A 15,344-nucleotide genomic window follows, 5' to 3' on the forward strand; every position below is an offset into this window, starting at 1 on the left:
TGAAAACCCAGGATTTGTGCCCTAGGGACACTGGGGACTGGAGGTGATTAACCTGGTCCCGCTGGGAGGAGAATCAGGCAGCAGGTCCCCCACGGGCGAGGACCCTTGGCCCCAGGGAGTCCAGGCGTCTGCCTTCCAGAGGTCCTGGGGGGTCGTGGGCAAGCACTTTGCAGGGGCCTAGTGATGCCCTAGGACCCCATGGGCGCTGGTGGTTTGTGAGGGACCCAGAGCAGTGTCCAGGGCTCTGGGCTCCCCCCAACACCTCCCCGTGGGTTCTCCTTCTGCTCACAGCCCAGGAGGCCCCTTCTGGGGCCCAGACACCGGGAAGGACTTCCCTGACACGGTGGCCATGGTGAGGCCAGGGGTCCCCGAGGAACATCATGGGGGTGGAGGGGACCCTCACTGGCCTCCCGCCATTGGACTTGTCCTTACGTGGCTCACCGCAATGCGGGGCGCCCTGCCCAGAGGTGGTTGGGGCTGCCCGAGGGTGACGGTCTTGGGGGCCCATGTCATCCTCCCCCCAAGGCAGAGCGCCCACCAACAGTGTCCCCGTGCCCCTGGGAAAACGTGCCCCTGGGGGTGGGCGGGCTGCCCGCGGATTTCCCTGATTCTTCCGAACCCTTGGGCTCCAAGGGTGGGGGGTTAGAGGACAATGGGGGCCCTCCCCTGGGAGAAGGAAGGGGGAAGGAGGCCAGAGGCTGACGGAATCGCTCCTCCTGTGATGGTCGAAATCCTGCCTCTCCGGATGGTCTGGCGCCGCGTGGCGGGCTGAGCAGATCTCAGACGTGAGCACCTCATCCTCCTCACGTAAGCGCCAGAGCGCGACAGCTGCAAGGAGGGCTGGTGCCAGGCCCAGCTGGGTTGTTTGCTGCTGGGTCGGGAGAGACAGCGAGCGGCTGCCATGAAGACGCCTTTCCCTTTCTTGGGGTTTTTTTTTTGTGAGGAAGATTTTCCTTGAGCTAACACCTGTGCCCATCTTCCTCATTTTGTATGTGGAATGCCCCCACGGCACGGCGGATGAGTGGTGCGTAGGTCTGCGTCCGGGATGCGAACCCCAGGCCGCCGAAGCAGAGTGCGCGAATTTAACCACTACACCACCGGGCCGGCCCCCACTTCTTGTTTTTGGCTTGTTTTTTTTTTTAGAGACTCAAAAGAAAAGTCAGAAAATCCCCACACAAATAAAGTGCCCATGTTCCCACCATGCTGCGTTAACCGCGACCACTGTTCTGGCGTTATTTGCTTCCAGTGTGTTTTTCAATTGAGGTGAAGTTTACGACAGAACGCGTGTTCTCAAGCCCTCAGATCCGTGGGTTTTACTGAATCAGACACCCAGGCCCCAGGATCCCGTTTCATACCCAAGACACGCTGTCCCCAGAAAGGCGCCCCCGCCTCCAGTCTGTGCCCCCAAAGCTCTGACCCTTCACCAGAGACGGTCTTGCCTGTTCTTGAACTTGGGGTAAGTGGGTCCCCCAGTGCGTGGGCTTTCTGTCCGGCCTCTGTCACTGCATGTGGCGAGGTTAAGATTCGTCCATGGTCTCATCTCTGCCGGCAAACAGCCTTGTTACCAGTTGCCGAGTAGCATTCTGTCCGAATAAACCCAAACCCGGTTTGTTTCCCCGTCACCTGTCAACAGGCTTAGTTTCTGGTTTTCCATCTTGCTGTGAACACGCGTGTCCTGGTCTTCATGTGGGCTATGTTCCCATTTTTCTTTGTATTAGCTATGTTTTTTTTTGTCTGTCTTGTGATGTCTTGACATCTTGGGGACCTTACAGACCCAGGCAGAGACTGCCCCTCCAGGGCTGGCTCGTCCCGGGGGTGGACGGCCTGCCTGGAGCACAGCTCTCAGGTGCAGAGGCCCATCCGGGGCCCTGCCCCACCTCCCTCCTGTCCAGCCCTCACCCACCATGCCATACTTCCCCTGTCCCACGTCACCTGTGGCCAAGCACCCAACTCAGGACAGCCCCTGTGCCCCAAGGCCCATGAGGATTATTCAGACTGGCCAGTCCTGGGCTGTCCGCCCTGCCCGGCCTGTCCTCGGAAACCCCAGGAGAGGCTCTGGCCTGGGCTTCCCCTCACTCCCTCTGCCTCCTGACCAGGGCGCCTCCCTGTGGCCCTGCAGGGTACAGCGTGCCCTCTCGGGAGATGAAGTAACAGGTTCTTCTTTCAAAGGCGCTGGCCTCTCTGTGGCATCCCTAGGTCACCTTTATGAGTTACAACCAGGCACAGGGCACTCTCGGAGGCAGGCCTGTTGTGGGGTTGCTAGTCATGGAGTGCGGGCATGTTCAGTTTTCCAAAGTGGCCGAACACTCTGCTTTCCCACTGGAAACGTCTGCCAGCCAACCCTCGACCTCCCTGGCAGGCCATGACGAGTCAAGTTCTCTGGGCACACAGCCACTCCGCCGTTCCTTATTTGTCGTCAAGGGCAGGCCTGCATGGTTACGACAGAGACCCGGTGGCCGCAATGCTGAAACTTTGCTGCCTGGCCCTTTACGAGAATGTTTGTGATCACAGTTACCTTGACGACAGGTTGGGTACTATTTTTTATTCTAGTCGCTTCCATTTCAATCTGTATAAACATGCTGGTTGCAACCCCGAAGTGATTTCTTGACCCTCAGTTTGAAGCGCACTACTCAGGACAAAGACCGAGGAGTGCACGGGGGCCCTGGGGTTCGCATTCGGCAGGAGCGGCTGGTGCCAAATGCTTTCATGGGGCTCCACCACTGCACCCCTGCTGCCGGGGCGTGGGCACCCCCACTCGCATCCTGGCTGAGGCGTCTGGGTATGCGCCTGGCTCATGGGTGAGAGGGCATCATCGAGGTCACAGCCCCATGACCAGGCCACGGCCTCCACGCCCCAGAGGTAAGCTTACACCCTCCTCTGGCTGTGCCTGCTCTTGGATTTCGGTAGAGGTTACACAGCACGTGCTCTTGTGTCAGCTTCCTTCTCGACCTGAAGTCGGAGCTTCATCCCTTTGCTACACGTACCACGTCTGCGTGTTCCTGCTCTTCTGCAGGATCCCGTGTGAGGCTGTGCCACAATGTGGTCAACCGCTCTCCTGCTGGTGGGTGCTGGGTCGTTTCCCATTTGGGCTGTTATGAGTAATTCTGCTGTGAACTCCCGGGAACACGCTTGGGGGCATGTTTCTATGGGGCGTGACCACAGGAGCGTGTGCAGTTGGCTGTGTCAGCTGCCACCAGGTGGTTCCCAGCGGCCATGTGGACTCGCCGCCGTCGGGGCTCCTCACCTGCGGTCGCTGGGACGTGGCTGTCTCATGGGCTCAGCTGCGTGTCTCTGCTAGTGCTGAGGCCGGGTGTCTCATCAGGTGTTCATCGATATTCATGTTGTCCCATAACATGCCCCTTCTTGTCTTTTGTCAGTTTTTCTAATTTAGTTCCATTGTAGACAGAGAATATTCTGTTTGATTTCAGTTCTTTTAAATTTGTGACCCTTGTTTTGGGCCCAGAGTGTGGTCTCTCAGTCAGTGTTCCACACACACTTGAAAAGGAGTCGCTTGCTGTGGTTCGGGGAATGTTCTAGAAATGCCAGCAGGCCAGGCCAGCCGAGTGTGCTCCCGCCTCCCGAGTCCTGGCTGACTCCGTCTTCTCTCGACTCCCCAGGGAGGAACACTGAGTCACCGGGACGGTTGTGGTCTGTCCCGTCCTCCTCCTGGCTCTCGCTTGTGCGTCCTGCATTTGAAGCTCCAGTGGCCACACTGGGGACGGCTGTGCCCTCTCGGCGGATCGCCCCTCTTATCGCGTGTGGTGTCCCCCTTTGTTCTGTGATATTCTGTGTTTCCAGTCTACTTTTCCTGGCAGTAATGCAGCCACTCAGCTCCCTCTCAACGGGCTTCACTGCTGCGCCTCTTACACCCCCCATCACGCCACTGCACATAAGGGTGTTTGCAGACGACAGGGAACTACCCCCCCCGTCAGGGGATAGAACGTCCCCATAGCCCGGGAGGTTCCCTCCTCCCCTCGCGGCCAACCCCTCTGCCCCGAATGGAGCCACTTGCTTGACGTCTGCTGTGGACTCTTCTCACGTGCTCCAGAACCTCACGTAAGGGGACACTCTCCGTGGCGTCTGGACTCTGGTTCAGCACAACGTTTTGGCTGTTTGTCTGCCTTGCTGTGTACATGGGATTCATCCGTGTTCATGGCTCGCCTAGCGTGTGTTTGCTCACCAATGGACACTCGGGTTGGTTCCGGTTGGCTGTAGGGCTCCGTCATTCTGTCAACAGTGAACTTCACTACCCTGGGATTTCTGCTCTCTCGGCTCTAATTTCTGGTTGTTTTCCGTCTCTGCGGAATACACTCCCCTAACCGTGTCTCAAAGAGTGTTACAGCCTCTGAGACTGTGGGTCTCAGAATGTGCTTTTGCCCCATCATTCAGTGATGATTCTACTGGGTATGAAGTTCGAGTGTTTTCTCTGTAGCACTTTGAGGTCGTTATCCTCGCATCTTCTGAAGTGGACCCGACTCTTATTCTTCTGTAGAAAGATTTTTAAAGAAGGTTTCCACTGTCTTCAGTAGGTTCTGCATTAATGAATCCAAGGATACATTTTAAAAATCGATCCTGTTTGGCACTCTGAGCCTTTCAATCTGAGATCTCAAATCTCTCTCTAATTCTCCCTTCTTTAAAAACTACGTGTTTCAGCATCCCCACCCTCACATGCTGACTGTCCCTCCTCCTGGGCCAGCCCCTGGAGGCCGCACTCGCCTTTTCTCCTCCACCCTCCCGGCCCTCACAGCCCACTGTCTGTGCCCCGACTACCCGGCCTCGTGCTCCTCTGCCTACTTCTCCATGGATGTTTTCTGCACCGTATTTCCAAGGGGCTTTTCCTTATACCTGTTAATTTTGGCTTCACGTTACTAGTATCCATCCTTCTCGCTTTGAGGATGCAATGACTTTTGTAATTAATAGACTGTAGGGCACGTGCATTCTTCTTCATCTGGTCGGTCCTGCTCAGCGCTGTTGCTCCCAGATGTCTCATTTTCCCCGTGTTAACTCACCTCCCAAACCCGGGGAACAGTGCTGTGTGTGCGTGAATGTGTGTGTGTGTGTGTGTGTGTGTGTGTGCGAGTGCACGCGTATGGGGATACACGTGTGTGTGTTTGCGAGTGCGTTGTGTGTGCAGGAATGTGTGTGCACTATGGGGATATGGCTATGTGTGTGTGCGTTAATGTGTGTGTGTTGTGCACATATGGGTATACACGTGTGTACATGTATGTGTGTGGACATATGGGGTATACATGTATGTACACGTGTGTGGATGCGTGTGTGCATCCACGTATGGGGATATACGTGTGTGTGGATGTGTGTGCATGCACGTATGGGGAAATACGTGTGTGTGTACATTGTGTGTATGTGGATGCATGTGTGCGTGTGTGGCGAGACCCTGGGAGGGACGGCTTCTTGTCCTGTGGTGACTTCATGTGGACGACTGCAATCAGCCATGACGGGTCAGTGCGAAGGGCCGGCAGCTGGGTGGTTCTTTCTCCAGCCAGCTGAGCCGGGGCCAGAGGCGAGTTGGCCCCCGCAGGCTGGGATGTGGCTGGATGGGCAGGCGGGTGGCGGGCAGCCAGCTCCTGCCGTTTCTCGGCTCCCACAGCGGCAGCTGCTGAAGAGGTGTCACCGTCCCCACCCCTGCTCCTGGACCAGAGACTCCGTGGCTTCAGTGCCTCCTGTCTTCCTCTCGGGCAGGGCCCTGACGAGGGTCCTGCACCCACACTCTGCCGCTGCCCATGGCTCTCCCCTCCCGGCCTCTGATGACGGCGCCTGGGACTCCATCCTGGGAACTCAGGGAAGCCAGCCCGTGGCTGCCACTCACCCCTGAGATGGTGGTACCCACACTTCTGCCCCCGTGAACCCACCAGGCCCTGCCCTTCTCCCCGGCTACTGCAGGCACCAGGACCTGCTTGCCGGGTCTCCCCACCCACCCAGGGGCTCAGCCTCACGCCCGCCCTCCCCTTCCAGGCCATCTGCCCATCCGAACCCGCCTCCCCACAGTCCAGCCACCTCTACTCAGTGGACCAGGGAGGAGTTCCCGCCCCGCTGGGCTCCCTGAGGTCTCACCTACAGGTCGTCTAAAGCAGACCCAGGGCACGTCAGTTCCCTGCTCGGAACCCCCAGCAGCTTCCAGTTGCTCTTAGGACACAACCCAGACCCCCCAGCGCCCGCCCCGCTGACCCCTCTCCTGGCCCTGCACCTTCCTGCCTGTCTGGTGGTGCCGCCGGGTCCAGCCTCCAGCCTCGCACGTGTATACCCCTGACTGGAATGTCTGACCATCTCCCACTCCCTGCTTTGTTCCTGTCTCGGCTCAGAGGTCACCTCGGAAGACTTCGTTGGCCCCCAGATGTAAAGGAGCCCCCGCCCCAAGTTCTTCCTGGGTTTAGAAAACTACTTGGCCTTGAATTGGCCACGGCAGGTGCCGCTGAGGGGCCCACAGCTGGCAAGGTCTCCAGGTGAGTAAGTGTGGCCGGCCGGCCAAGGGGAGCCTCCAGGCTGGTGGGAGGGAGGGGGAAGGGGCGCTGGGCAGTGACCAGGCATGGGGCCAGCAGGTGAGTGGATGTTACGTTAGAAGACAGGCCACTACCAGGGAGGTGGGAGCCCCCCGAGGGCACCCAGACGCTGATGCCCAGGCTGGCCCAGGACGGTCACATCAGCATCTGAGGGCCACCCCCACCAGGGGCTCCAAGGCTGAGAACCACTGGCCTGGGCGGGGCTGCTCTGGAGGGGCTTGGGTTGCACCGCTGGGGCCGGGGGCTACAGCGGCCTCTTGGGACGGAGGGGTGAGCTGCAAGGTAACAGGGAGTCCGTGGGGTGGGGGTCTTTGCGGCAGCTTCTCTTGCAGAGACGGGGGTGCGGAATCTCGGACTCCAGTTGACAGGGACAGACTGGGGCCCGGGACACCCCCGTCCCCCATAATGAGCCACCTCCCTTGACAAGCACTCGGTGGTTTATCTGAAGGTGGACAAGGCACAGAGGGAAGCCTCCAGGTCCATCCTCTCGGCCTCCCTCTCTTCCACGCCCAGGCCCTGCCCAGGACTCGCTCCCCAGGCTCTCTGGCCGGCCGCTCCTGGTGTCCAGAGAATCCGGGGGCAGCGCAGGCTCACTGGGGGCAGCACGGGGAACGTCCTGGCAGGAGAGAAGGGCAGGCAGGTCTGGGAGGTGGACAGCTGGCGCCCAGTCAGGACACAGTGGCCCAGCCCACCGGTACCGTGTGCCCAGGCCCCCAGTGTCCCGGTGTGTCCAGCTGGGCTGTGGGCTGAGCAGTGATCCGTGAGCCCTCTGCATGAGCCTGCTCTTCGGGGCACTGCTCCTGTGCCCCCTGCCCTGATCCCAGCACCCACCTGGGCTAGGTGTGTGCTGTGGTGCACACCTGCTCCACATACCCACTCCACACACCTGCTCCACACGCCTGCCCCACACACCCGCTCCACACACCTGCTCCATACACCTACTGTGCTGACCCTCATCAAGGCCCCCCTGGGTTCCCATGGGGCCAGCTCAGGTCCTGGCACCTCTCCCGGCTCCCCACACCCACCTGCAGTCCTCCTGGGCTCCCTCAAGGCCCATGAGCCCCCACACACCCCTGCTGCCCCAACCCCGGGTCCACTAGTCTGTCCTTGCTGTGTTCCCCACCCCGGACGCCCCTTGGGAGCTGCTCCTCCCCACAGGCAGGGGTCCCCATTCCTCCCAGAGGTCCTGGAGGCTCGTTCCCCTTCGGCCCAGGGCTGCCAGTCTGGCTGAGGGCTCCAGGCTCACCAGAGAGGAAGGGGGTGTGTGCTGGACCGAGGGGAAGGTGGGTGCCTGAGCCCCTCCTCAGGCCTGGGGGCAGTAGGTCCAGGCCTCAGGTCGAGGCTGAAAGCTCAGGGATGGGGGTCTGTGAGCCCGAAACAGGTCCCTATCATGGCTTAGTGGCTCATGGCTCATAACGGTGCCTGCCAACCTTGTGTAGATGGCGGGAGGAAAGACAGGGTGTTTATCCCAAAGGCAAGTGTGGGGCACTGTGACAGGCATGTGGGCCCCCAGGGGGCTCCCACAGGCGGGACCCTCTCTCCTCAGATGCACAGCTGCAGGGCCGAGGCGGCACCCCCTCCCCTCCACTCTCCCCACCCTCACCCCCGCTCACGGTGCAGAACTGTCCTCCCTGCCAGGCCACAGTCCCACCCTGCAGTCTCCTCTCTCCCACTGAGGCCCACGAGCCGTCTCCCCTCATCAGCGTCCCCATCCATCTCAGCACCGGAGCTGTGACTGCAGCCCAGTCAGAAGGACAGACTCATGACAAGGTCACTGGACCAAGCCTCCCGCTGCACCTGAGACGAGGAGGCGAGGGAAGGAGCATGTGTGCAGGAAAGAGGACCAGAGGGAGGGACAGAGGGAGGAGTGGTGGCCCCAGCTCAGACTCCCTGGGAGATTGGGGAAGGGGCCACTTTGAGGACCCTAGAAAGGAGGCAGCCTCCAGTTCTGCGGGACCAACCTCTGTGGGCCTGGGGGTTGGTGCTGGGGCTGGGGCTGCCATGGGCCACACAGTGCAACCAGCCCCAGCACTGGGGGAAGAGCCCAGTCTCGCCAGAACCCTCCCCTAGGCGATTGGTACCTCTGTCCTCAGGGCTGTGGCCACCACGTCCCACTTCTCCAGGAAGCTGGGCCTCACTGTGTGTGCCGGGGGGCCCAGGGACCTCTAAGATGGGCATGGGAGGCCTGGCGCTCTCGTGGAGGAAGGAGTCGAACTTCAGCACGTGTGCTGAGGGGAGGGAGGGGTGGAGGCAAGGAGGGGGCCGTCAGCAGGACAGCAGGGTGCAGGGAAGACCCTTGCTTGCTTTCCCCTTTCTCCGTGGCGCATGGCCGGGGAGAATGACCGCCAGGCTGGCTGTGTGAGTGTTGGGGCCCTGAGGCTTCCCTCTAGCCTGGCGGAGGTGAGGACAGAGATGGCGTGGGGGCATGGGAGGCTCTGGGGTCCTCACCAGGAGGCTGGGCCACTCACTCTGGATGGCGGACTCACAGGCCTGGCTCACGAGCTGGTAGATGGTGGCCAGGGACTGGGGCTCGCCCTGCGAGGGAAGACAGGCCATGTGGCTGAGCGCCGTGACCAGCTGGCCGGCATGGGCTGGTGCCTCCTTGGTGACCCCTCAGGAAGTGCCTGGACCCCAGACACTGGCCACACTCACCTTCTCTCCTCGCTCCCCCTTGGGCCCCGGCAGCCCCTGAAGCAGGGGGAGATGGAGAAAAGCAGGTCAGCAGAGAGAGACGACCCAAGGGACTCTGGACGCCCTCCTACCCCCTCGCAAGCCCCCAGAGGCTCCCCTCTGGGCGATGGAGGCCTCTAGCAGCCTGGGTCAGCTTCTCCTGACTTTAGGCAGCCGTGACTGCCACTCGCAGCATGGGGGTCCCATCCATATGGGGGGAGGGAGACCAGGCATTCAAGACCCACGGGGCGGGCAGAGCCGAAGCCCCATCCCAAATCCCTGATCTAGGAGGGCTGGCGGCAGGGAGCCCTCAGGGGCAAAGGACCCACTTCTCGCTGACGCCAGCCGGTCCCCAGCAGCTGGGAGGCCGCTGCCCACAGGAGAACAGACCCTCTGAACCCCCCACAGCCAGACACCCAGGCCCAGAACCCAGCCAGACCACACAGTGTGCTTTCCTGCCCCCTGGCCCTGCCCTCGTCCACCTCCTGGAACCTTCTGGAGCCCCCACCTGATTTGTAGGCCTACGTCTGCCCCCACCGCACCCCCACCCCCCGGAGCCCATAGCCCCACTACCTGCCCCTGCCTGGTCTGTCCTGGGCCTGCAGGAGCGCCCTGATTCTCTGTTCCCCGTAAGCCCCAAACCCAAGCCCTACGCAGACCTCGCTGTACAAGTGCGCTGGCCGCAGGAAGTCCCTGAGTGATCAGCGAGGCCTGAGCCATCAGTGAGGACAAGTTTGCACGCCTTCATCTCCCCTCCCGCCTTTGCTGTGGGGAGGGGACTTACCGTGGGCCCTACGGCCCCCTGGGGTCCTCGCTCCCCGCTGGTCCCCCTGGCACCTGCCGTGCCCTGGAAGCCCTGTGAAGATGCAGAGGCCGGGGCTCAACTGTGGCCCCCAGCGAGTCTGCCTCTCCTTCCTCCAGCCCTGGCTCCTCATCCTCCGGGTCCCCACTGCCCTGGACCAAGACCAGACCCCCCGCCTGTTCCCAGCCTCCCTTCAGGCTGTACCCCATCACCCTGTCCAGGCCCTGCTGTCCTCACCCTGCGCCCAGGACAGAACCCCACCCGCCCCACCCGTCGGCGCTGACTCTGCACTAAATGTCCCCTGGCTGTGTACAGTTGTCCCCAGTGTGACCACAGGTCGGGCCCCAGGGGGATCCTGGCAGGGTCTCAGCTGCCTGCCCCGGAGCCCCCGCGGAGCAGGTCCCAGGCACTGAGCTCAGCACTGAACCCTGGGACCTGCCGGGCTCGGGAGTGACAGGGGTGGCCTCGGGCTGGGTGAAGGGGGCCCAGGCCATGTCCCCACAGCCAGCCTCACCCGTTTGCCCTCCCCAGGCCCAGCCTGGGAGCCCAGGCACCTCCCTGCCATGTGGAATCGGGGTGGAGGTGTGACTGAGGGGCTGCATTTCCATACCAACCTGCCCAGTGCAGGCGAGAGACACCCTCGCCAGAGTGGCTGCTGCCACACCCTGGGCACAGGACACTCGCATGCCCAGCAGGGCCCTTGAAGGTTCCGCCCAGGAGAGAGAGGCCTCCCCAGGTTCCCTCCTGGGGGTGACCCAGCTTTCAGTTCAGCCCCAAGGAACCTTGGGGGGAGTGGTGTGGGTGGGGGCAGGGGTGGGGGGCTCACGGAGGAGGTGGTGCCTACCCTGGGGCCGGGGGGTCCAGGGAGGCCAGCAGTCCCCTCCAGGCCTCTCATTCCCTGAGGGCAAAGGAAGGGGTGAGCTGGGGCTGGGGCTGGTACCCCACACGCCCTCCCACAGTGACCCACATGGCCCCCACGAGCAGCACCCAGACACCCTGTGACCCACACCTGCGAGGGCAGGGTACACGCCTGCACCTTGCTCTGAGAGCAGATGAGGCCGGCCAAGGGGGCCTGCCCCCGCCCCGGGCAGTGGCCACACCTGTATCCCCGTGGACCAACACTCCCCTCCCCCCGGCCAGGCCACCGGTGGGGGCAGGATGGGGTAGGAATGGGGTGGGGGGCGAGGAGAAAGCTCCCCTCCACAGCCTCCATCTCAAGACCCTCCCTGGGTGGGCTTCTCTCACCTTTGGTCCCTGGAGGCCGACCTTTCCGGGGGTGCCCTGGTGACCCGGGTGGCCCTGGAAGAGAACAGAGATGGCTGGCCAGGCTGGGGCCGAGGTCTGACGCAGTGGAGGGGGCCCTGTCTGGGAAACCCTCCTCTGAGCACATGGGGCACCTCCCTCCCCCACCACGCCCAGAGTGTGGTCTGAGCCCACTACCTGCAAGCCTGGGAGTCCATGGTCCCCCTTCTCTCCTTTGACCCCTGGTGGACCCTGGAGGAGAAGATGGACTGGGCACCAAGGCAGAGGGGAGAGAGGGGCCAAGGTGGGGGCAGAGCAAGCAGGAGGGGGAGAGGAGGCAACACCTACCACGGGTCCCTGTACTGTTCGACCCTGGGTCCCTGGCGACCCCTGCTGACCTCCAGGACCCTCGGGTCCCATCTGTCCAGGCGGCCCCGGCTCTCCCTGGAGACACAGGCGGGGAGGGGCTCAGACGGCATGGGGCCCCTCTGGCAGCCCCCGCCCTGATCCCGCCCTCTCCGGCCCTCCCAGCCCTCCAGCCGGCCGTGGTATCCAGCTCCGGGCCCACATGGAGGCGTCTGCACCCACACTGCCCACCCTGGGAGGGGTCCTCCTACGGCCCTGCCCAAAGCCAGGAACTGGGCCTGGCGTCACTTTTCCAGTCACAGAGCTGGCGAACAGGCGTCAGGGTAGATAATGGATGCAAGAGTAGTTCAGTATTGAGGGATATACTGAAATTATTCACCAAACTAATAGCTCCAAGGAGAAAAATTATTTGATTTTGTCCACAGCAGCTGAAGAAGCACTGAATCTTATTTAACATCCAGTCTTGATTTTTAAAATCTCATAATAAAATAAGAGTACAACCACATGTCGCTTAATGATGGGGATACGTTCTGAGAAATGCGTCGTTAGGCGATCTCCTCGTTGTGTGAACATCACAGAGCAACTTATACAAACCTAGATGGTAGAGCCCCCGACACACGTGGGCTCTATGGTGCTAATCCTATGGGACCACCATCTCTGTGCAGTCTGTCGCTGACTGAAACGTTGTGATGTGGCACCTGACCGTAAATGGACTTGACTATCCCAGGAAGAATGTATCTGTCCCAGCTCCCAGGCCAGCACCATGCTCAGTGGATGAACACTAGGAGCCTTTCCACTAAGTGGAGATGAGGGGGTCTGCTGTCACTGCTGTTCTGTGACAGAACTCTGCAGTATTCACCAACGCCATTACCCAAGAAAAATAATGAGAGTAATAAAAATCGAAAAGGAGAAAATGAAGGAATGTTTTGTAGGTGATGTAAATGTAAGCCAGGAAATTCTGAGCAAACCATCTGAAAATAAAAAATTATTGCAAATGAGATAGTTGAGTAAGAAAGGAGAGCACAAATTAACACGCAGAGAACCGAGGTTCGGGCAAGAGGACGGCGGAGCCGGAAGCGCCAGGAATCGGTCTCCACCTGGCCAGCAGCCACGGGCAGGCTGTCTGCAGTCACCGCTGGGAACTCGAGTCTGTGGAAAGCTTGGGATCAAGAGCGTGTTTAAATCAGGGAGGGGCTGGTGGTCGGTCACGGTACAGCGAGGCCTGGGTGGTGGTCTCACCTTAAGCAAGACAAATTCAGAAGAATTGACATTTGAATATGTAAAAGGTTCTAGAAGGAACATCGAGGAAGTGCACTCTGCACTCTGACTAAGAAAGACCTTCTGAGATGGGCTGCGAGAGTCAGAACCCACAGCAGACAGACCGACAAGGTCAGTCAGATAAAGGTCATCTTAAAAAATTTACACCGACACGCACACCACGAACAAGGTCACGCAAGACAACGAAACCATATAGACCTCGTCAGGACTCAGCCCCAGGTGGGCGGCTGGTTAGTCTCCATAACATACAGAGCACTCCGGAACGGACGAGGAACAGGGCCCCAGTGGAGAAGGGGCCAAAGGACCAAATCCAAAAGAAAAGCCCGCAACTGTCAAAGGGCGTCAAGCTGCTTGTAAGAGAGACGCAAATTCAAACGTCGTGGACACGCATTTTCACCTATCACTGCGATTCTCGATTCTTGGGCTGGGGGATGGGGAGCTGGCCCCTCTCCAGGGAGGGGGAGGGCACCTGCTCCTGGCTGGAGAGCACCCCCCACTGCCCGCCTGGGGCTGGGTCACGTGCGGCTCACTCCTGTGCCCTCGTGAACCTGCTGGGGGCTCCTCTCCTGGGAGATGGGACCCAGGGCCCCCACCCCCAGGACTCCCCACGACTTACCCTGGGCCCTGGGAAGCCCTGCTCTCCTGGGGCTCCATTCCTCCCGGGGAGGCCCTGCAGGGGTGCAAGCAGGGCTGAGCCCCAGCACTGCCCGCCCGAGGCCGCTGCACCTTGGGGCCCACAGCACTGCCCTGGACGCCAGCCCCGCCTTTAGGGGAAGGGGCTTCCGTGACAAGGGCATCCTGGACCGCCCTTCCCTGCCACAGCTGCTGGTCAGGCGCCGACTCAGGTTCAGGTGGGTCTGAGCTCAAACCCTGGCCCCTCCCTGTGAGGTCTGTGGACCACCTAGCATGAAGTGAGCGCGCCTTGACTGACCTCCTCACCCAGTGCCCTGGAGCCTCGGGTTGGCAGAGGGGCTGGACCTGCCGCATGCGGGGCCCAGGGCCTGGAGAGCTGCTTCCTTGGGGGCCTGGGTGGAAAGGCCCCCCTCCCCAGGGATGCTGCACAGCCTAGAGCGCCCAGGACAGAGACTGCTTATGTGGCTGTGACTCACGGCCAGGCCATGTCACATTGGCCTGCCACCACCAGCACAGTGCTACAGACTGGCTGGGCCTCGGTCCCCACTCCTACAGGGGAATTTGGGATATGCTGCATCCCACACCAGAGAGGGGTCAGCTCGGCAGAGGGAGGCCAGTGGGAAAGAAAGGGCTCGCCAGGAGTGGTCTCATGGGCCGGGGATAGACGAGGCAGTGAGGAGACTCATGAAGTGGGTCCCATCTGTGCTGCAGGCCTGGGGCCGGCTGCTGGGGCCAGGATCCCATCTAGGGGGCGTGGGCGGGGGCACCCTTGTCTGCTATGGCAGTGAGATATTGCTGGTCACCCCCAGGGGAGGGGCTGTTGGACTCACCGGAGGTCCTTGCGGCCCCGGGGGCCCAGGGGTCTGTGACGAACAGGTGTAGGCAGAAGGGAAGGCCGGGCAGGTCTCTCCATCCTTCTGGAAGAAAGAAGACCCTGCTCATTACATGGACCCTCTTCCGGGCTCTCGTCTGACCCCAGAGCTCAGGGCAGCCACGGACACCTGGTCCAGGGCATCTCCAAACCCACGCCTGGGAGGCTGGGCTGAGGGGCAGGACCTGGTCCTGGGTGCCCACCCCCGAGGCTGCCCAGCGCAAGCCCCGGGCAGGACTCTCTCTCTCCCTCCCTCACAGGCCCCCAGCAAGCCCAGAGTGGGTACACGGGGAGTCAGTGATGACCCCTGCTCACACCTGCACCCACAGAAAGGGGAAACGGCCCTCGAGTACAGCAACAGCCACCCCTGCGGCTGAGGGCTTCCCGGCCCTCTCCAGCCTGCCCTGCCCCCAGGACCTCCAGGACCCTCCCATCCAGCCACCCTGGGCTCCGGCTCTGGCCCTAGAGGCCACCTCCTCCAGGGAGCCTGCCCTAATCTCTCCCAGCACCACATGACCTGGACGGCTCATCTACCCCAGGCTCCACAGCCCTGGAGGGCACTGCCCACCTACCGAGGCAGGGAGCTCACAGCACCTGTCCTCCTCTGCCCAGGAGTCACTGCACAGGATCTGCAGCACCTGGAGCTGGAACTACGAGGCAGGCAGCGAGCAGAGTCAGCCTGAGGCAGCTCGGGGCGGAGATCCACTGGCCCCCGCCTGGCCTGACCCGGCAGGACGAGGCCCAGGCTCACCGCGGCTGAGCTGCTCCGGAGGCCCCGGGCCTTGGCCAGCCTCCCCAGAGTGACAAAGCCAGCGGCAGGCGGGCTGCCGGCCTCCCCGATGGGCCTCTCGGCCACCTTCTGGCAGTCCACATAAAGCCGGACCTTGGAGCGGCCCACGGCCACGTGCACCTGTGAGACACCATGGAGGAGCCCCTGCAGCCCCAGCCAGCGTGGGCACCTGTT

General features: G+C 61.5%; 1 protein-coding gene across 2 annotated transcripts in view; it reads right to left on the reverse strand.

Annotated features, from left to right (window-relative positions):
- Positions 1–7,108: 7,108 nt before the first annotated feature.
- The window catches only part of COL20A1 (collagen type XX alpha 1 chain), a 36,028-nt gene continuing 27,792 nt past the window's right edge, over positions 7,109–15,344 (reverse strand). For both annotated transcript variants that reach the window (XM_087444983.1, XM_087444982.1), the window contains exons 24-36: positions 15,132–15,290; positions 14,953–15,030; positions 14,340–14,426; positions 13,493–13,546; positions 11,581–11,676; positions 11,431–11,484; positions 11,236–11,289; positions 10,835–10,888; positions 9,973–10,044; positions 9,171–9,206; positions 8,987–9,053; positions 8,600–8,746; positions 7,109–7,134 (exon numbers count right to left, since the gene is read on the reverse strand). In XM_087444983.1, coding sequence (XP_087301109.1) covers positions 7,109–7,134; positions 8,600–8,746; positions 8,987–9,053; positions 9,171–9,206; positions 9,973–10,044; positions 10,835–10,888; positions 11,236–11,289; positions 11,431–11,484; positions 11,581–11,676; positions 13,493–13,546; positions 14,340–14,426; positions 14,953–15,030; positions 15,132–15,290 — 984 coding nt within the window. The remainder of the gene's footprint in view (positions 7,135–8,599; positions 8,747–8,986; positions 9,054–9,170; positions 9,207–9,972; positions 10,045–10,834; positions 10,889–11,235; positions 11,290–11,430; positions 11,485–11,580; positions 11,677–13,492; positions 13,547–14,339; positions 14,427–14,952; positions 15,031–15,131; positions 15,291–15,344) is intronic.

This window comes from Ceratotherium simum, chromosome 21 (genome assembly GCF_057802395.1).
Source record: "Ceratotherium simum simum isolate JZ-2026a chromosome 21, ASM5780239v1, whole genome shotgun sequence".
NCBI classification, from domain to species: domain Eukaryota; kingdom Metazoa; phylum Chordata; class Mammalia; order Perissodactyla; family Rhinocerotidae; genus Ceratotherium; species Ceratotherium simum.